This window comes from Geospiza fortis, unplaced genomic scaffold (assembly GCF_000277835.1).
Source record: "Geospiza fortis unplaced genomic scaffold, GeoFor_1.0 scaffold70, whole genome shotgun sequence".
In the NCBI taxonomy this organism is placed as follows: Eukaryota; Metazoa; Chordata; class Aves; order Passeriformes; family Thraupidae; genus Geospiza; species Geospiza fortis.
This window is the reverse complement of record NW_005054317.1, coordinates 6436199-6440747: the sequence shown is the minus strand read 5'-3', so window position 1 is coordinate 6440747 and position 4549 is coordinate 6436199. Positions and strand designations below refer to the sequence as shown.

The window sequence follows — 4549 nt, the reverse complement described above, 5'->3', positions numbered from 1 at the left end:
CCTGCTGAAGGAGAGAGGTGTCCTGTTTGCCTCTTCAGGTGCGGACACGCTTCCCTCCTGAGCCTAACGGGATCCTGCACATTGGCCATGCCAAGGCCATCAACTTCAACTTTGGCTATGCCAAGGTACAAAGCACCAAGCCACCCTGGCCCCTGCCTTTCCCTGCTACTTGGCTGCTGGTCCCTCAGGGAGCAACTGCTCATCATCTCTTCATCCCCAGGCCAATGGTGGCGTGTGCTTCTTGCGCTATGATGACACCAACCCCGAGAAGGAGGAGGAGAAATACTTCACAGCCATCCGGGAGATGGTGGAGTGGCTGGGTACGGCTCGGGGTGGGGAGGGCAGGATCAAGCCAGGTGCCAGGGACACCCCTGCATTCAGGCCTTGCTGCTGGACCTTTGGGGTTCCTCCAACCTGTTCCATTTCACCCATCCCCACAGGCTACCAGCCTTATGCAGTGACACATGCGTCGGATTACTTTGACCAGCTCTACACCTGGGCCCTGGAGCTCATCCGCAGGTGAGTGTGGGGCAGTAGGAATGTGCTGGGCTGGTGTTGATATCCTGCACTGTGGTCAGGGCTCCCCCTTGCCCAGGAGATGGGTCACTCAAGTCTGGGGATGGCATTTCCTCTCCGTAGGGGTCAGGCATATGTCTGCCATCAGAAGGTTGAGGAGATCAAAGGCCACAACCCACCACCCTCACCATGGCGGGACCGGCCTGTGGAGGAGTCACTCCTGCTCTTTGAGGTACTCCTGGCTGGGGCAGGTGCTGCAGGCCTGTGGGCTCTGGATCTGTGGCTCAGCTGACAGCTTCCCCTGTCTCCACAGGACATGAGAAAGGGCAAGTTTGGGGAGGGGGAAGCCACGCTGAGGATGAAGCTGGTGATGGAGGATGGGAAGATGGATCCCGTTGCCTACCGTGTCAAGTTCACTCCACACCACCGCACTGGGGACAAGTGGTAGGGAGGGCCTGCCATGTCCTGGCACGTGTGGTGGGGCTGGGTCTGGATTTCCTGGTAGTGAGGAGGTATCAGGAGTGGAGCAGCACCGTGCTCTGCCCTGAGCTGACTGCATCTGCCTTGCAGGTGCATCTACCCCACGTACGATTACACACACTGCCTCTGCGACTCCATCGAGCACATCACACATTCCCTCTGCACCAAGGAGTTCCAGGCCAGGTGAGCCACCATGCATGGCATGGCCCAGGGCTGAGCTAGACCTGGGAGCAGCACCTGGTGGCTGCCAGAGTGCTGGGGGACAGCGTGTCCATGCGGCTGAGCTGGGCTGTGCCTGTACCTCCCTTGCAGGCGCTCCTCCTACTTCTGGCTGTGCAATGCTCTGGATGTTTACTGCCCTGTGCAGTGGGAATATGGGCGCCTCAACCTGCTCTACACCGTGGTCTCCAAGAGAAAGATCATCCGCCTGGTGGAGACGGGTGCTGTGAGGTAGGAGCAGGGCCAGCTGCCGTGATGGGGCTCAGCCAGAGCATGCCTGGTTGTCACACTGGTGTTTCCTCAGGGACTGGGATGACCCGCGTCTCTTCACGCTGACAGCCCTGCGCCGGCGAGGCTTCCCCCCTGAGGCCATCAACAACTTCTGTGCACGGGTAGGCTTTGGGTGGGGTGAGACAGGGCAGATGGCTGCAACCCTGGCCAGCATGGTCACAGCACACTGTTCCTCAGGTTGGTGTGACAGTGGCCCAGGCAACAATGGAGCCGCATCTGCTGGAGGCTTGTGCCCGGGAGGTGCTGAACGAGCAGGCCCCCCGTGCCATGGCTGTCCTGGAGCCCCTCAAGGTCACCATCACCAACTTCCCTGCTCCAAAGGTGAGACTGCCGTGGGCTGTTGTGGGAGTAGTGTTCCTTGAGATCAGCATTCAAGCCCTCTTTCTCCCCAGGCACTGGAGGTCCTTGTGCCCAACTTTCCAGCCGATGATAGCCGTGGTTTTCACAAAGTGCCCTTCCACCAGACCGTCTACATTGAGGAGACAGACTTCAGGGAGGTAAGCCAGGCCCACTGGGCTATACTACCCTCATTCCTGGAGCTATAGCTTGTGCAGCAGGAGCCTGGAAGTGATGTTGGTGCTGCACACAGAGGTCATATGCGGGTGTTGAGACCTGACTGTGACTCCCAAATGGGCCAGCAACTCTGATGGGCACTGGGCAAATGCTGCCCTCAACCTGGCCAGGACATGTCCAACCAATGTTTCTCAACCTGGCCTGTCTGTGGGAACATCCCACAGCAACACGGGAGTTCAAACAGCCCTGGGATCACTGATCCCTGGGATGGCAGAGAGACGTGCTAGAGGGGGGACCTGCTGCCCATGCTGGGCCCCTCATGCAGCTGTGAACTCTCTTACAGGAGGCAGACAAGGGCTACAAGCGCCTGGCCCCTGGGCAGCCGGTGGCCGCCAGGCGCCTGCCCCTTGGCCAGCCGGTGGGGCTGCGCCACACTGGCTACGTCATCACCGTCCAGAATGTCATCAAGGTGCGTGGCTGTGGGCACCGGTGACATGAGGCTGGGCTGTGGAGTGTCATGCTGGCTGCTCTGGACACAGTGAGGGTCAGGCTGCCTGTGTGACTGCTCTCTGCCTGCCCTGTGCCTCACGGAGGGGAACAAGGTGTCCCCGAGCTGTGGGGCTGGGGATTCAGCCCTGGGTCTACCACGTGGGATAAGACTGCTGCCTGACAGCTTGGCTCATCTCCTCTCCCTCAGGACGTCAGTGGGCGTGTCATTGAGCTGGAGGTGACCTGCACCAAGTCGGATGTGGCAGAAAAGCCCAAGGCTTTCATCCACTGGGTGTCGGTGCCACTGGCCTGTGAAGTGCGGCTCTATGAGCGGCTGTGAGTATTCCACTGCCAACCAAGGCCAGCACAAACTCTACAGTGCTGGAGCAACAGCACAGCTGTACAGCAGCAGGCCCTGCTGGGTTCTGCCCAGACCTTTTGTGAGGAAGATGATGTTCTGGGGTCCCATGAGTGGCACCATGTCCCCTCATTTGGCAGCTTTGGGATAAGACTCTTATCTCATGGTAGGTTTTTGCACAAAAATCCTGAGGACCCATCGGAGGTACCTGGTGGCTTTCTGAGTGACCTCAACCCTGTGAGTAGTGGCAGCAGCTGAGGTTATGGGCCCGGGGGGAAGTGGGGACCTCCTGCACCCAATCCTGAGGCACCCACTTCCATGTACACCCTACCCCTCTTGGGGCAGGGCCTTACTGTGTCTCAAGGGGAAGAGGAGCTGAGGGGAGCTGGGCTGTGCAGAGGACAGAAGGGTAGGGGTGCTGGCTGAGCTGTCCTCCCTGCCAGGACTCCCTGCGTGTGGTGCACAATGCCCTGGTGGACAGCTCTGTCCGCTCTGCTCGACCCTTTGACAAGTTCCAGTTCGAGCGCCTGGGCTACTTCTCTGTGGATCCCGACAGTGAGGAGGGGAAGGTGAGCCCTGTGGGATGGGGGCAGTGAGGCAGCCTGCACACACGTGTGCAAGCACCCCCTGCCTGCCTGGGGCCCTGAGCAGACCCTGTGTTTCTCCCCAGATGGTGTTCAACCGCACAGTGACGCTCAAGGAGGACCCTGGCAAGGCCTGAGGGATCTGCTGCTGCTACACCACCGTGGTGTTGCTTCCTTGGGGGTCCTTGCACACCCCCAGTGCCACTGTGCCTTGGTGCAATCCCCTGGGGTGCTCCACAGCACTGCTTCAATAAACAGAGATCCCAGCCCTGTCACTGCCTCCTGTTCTCCTGCTCATTCTTGGGGTGCTGGGGTGGGGGTGGTCTCCTGTTTGTCCCCCTGATGTATGTGGGGTGCGTGTGTGGGGTGTCTCCCTTGTTCTGGGGGCACAGAGTCTGCTCCTATCTGCTGTGTAGCAGTGCTGTGACCCCACGGGAGCTGCAGCTGCCCCAGCCAGCACAGTAAGGTTGCCCTGGGGTCCAGGGTATTGGTGTGGAATGGAGAGGTGTCTCCGGGGGGTGCAGGCAGGATGGGCGGGTGCAGGGGATGAGCAGCGGGGCACAGGGGCTGCAGGCGGGTGTGCACGCTGTGTACAAACACCGCCGGAGCGCCCTCCCCCCTTAAGGTGGACTCGAGCGGGGTGGGCCCTGCTCGGCCCCGGGCTGGGGTCAGAGCGGTGTCCCCGCGGAACTGGCATGAACCCCGCGCCATGAGCCCCGTGTCTGTGCCCCTGACGGTGAAGCAAGCGCAGGGAGACCCTGCCCAGCCCCACGGGCCACCTTAAGCGGGGCCGGGGCTGGCGAGGCCGCGCCGAGCACATGGGCCCGTTAAAGCAGACCCGGCGCGGTCCCGCGGGGCGTTCTCCGCCTCCATGGGGACGCTTCGCTCCGCGCTGCCGCCCGGGGCAGGGCGCAGCCCCTCCGCTGCAGGCCGCGCAGGCCTTGGTGCCCTTCCCGGGGAGCCCGTGCGCCGGGGTCCGGCCCCACACGGGCGCGACTCGAAGCCTCGCGCCAGGGGCTGCGTGGGGATGGGGGCCGGGCGGCACCCGCATGCCGCGAAGGAGCAGGGCGGCCGCGTGGAGCCTCTCGGCCGGCGGCGG

The 4549-nt window shown here is 62.0% G+C and overlaps 1 protein-coding gene across 2 annotated transcripts in view; it reads left to right on the top strand.

Moving 5' to 3' along the window:
- QARS1 (glutaminyl-tRNA synthetase 1) overlaps nt 1–3725 on the top strand; it is a 6213-nt gene extending 2488 nt beyond the window's left edge. The window contains exons 10-25 of one of the 2 annotated variants that reach the window (XM_031056353.1): nt 39–125; nt 221–320; nt 441–519; nt 640–748; nt 830–960; nt 1087–1179; nt 1309–1446; nt 1520–1607; nt 1684–1827; nt 1899–2003; nt 2363–2398; nt 2432–2488; nt 2717–2844; nt 3037–3103; nt 3310–3435; nt 3537–3725. In XM_031056353.1, coding sequence (XP_030912213.1) covers nt 39–125; nt 221–320; nt 441–519; nt 640–748; nt 830–960; nt 1087–1179; nt 1309–1446; nt 1520–1607; nt 1684–1827; nt 1899–2003; nt 2363–2398; nt 2432–2488; nt 2717–2844; nt 3037–3103; nt 3310–3435; nt 3537–3587 — 1539 coding nt within the window. In that variant the 3' untranslated portion in view covers nt 3588–3725. Of the gene's footprint in view, nt 1–38; nt 126–220; nt 321–440; nt 520–639; nt 749–829; nt 961–1086; nt 1180–1308; nt 1447–1519; nt 1608–1683; nt 1828–1898; nt 2004–2362; nt 2489–2716; nt 2845–3036; nt 3104–3309; nt 3436–3536 lie in introns of both variants that reach the window. The other variant, XM_031056351.1, reaches the window with a different exon arrangement.
- The last annotated feature ends 824 nt before the right edge of the window (nt 3726–4549 follow it).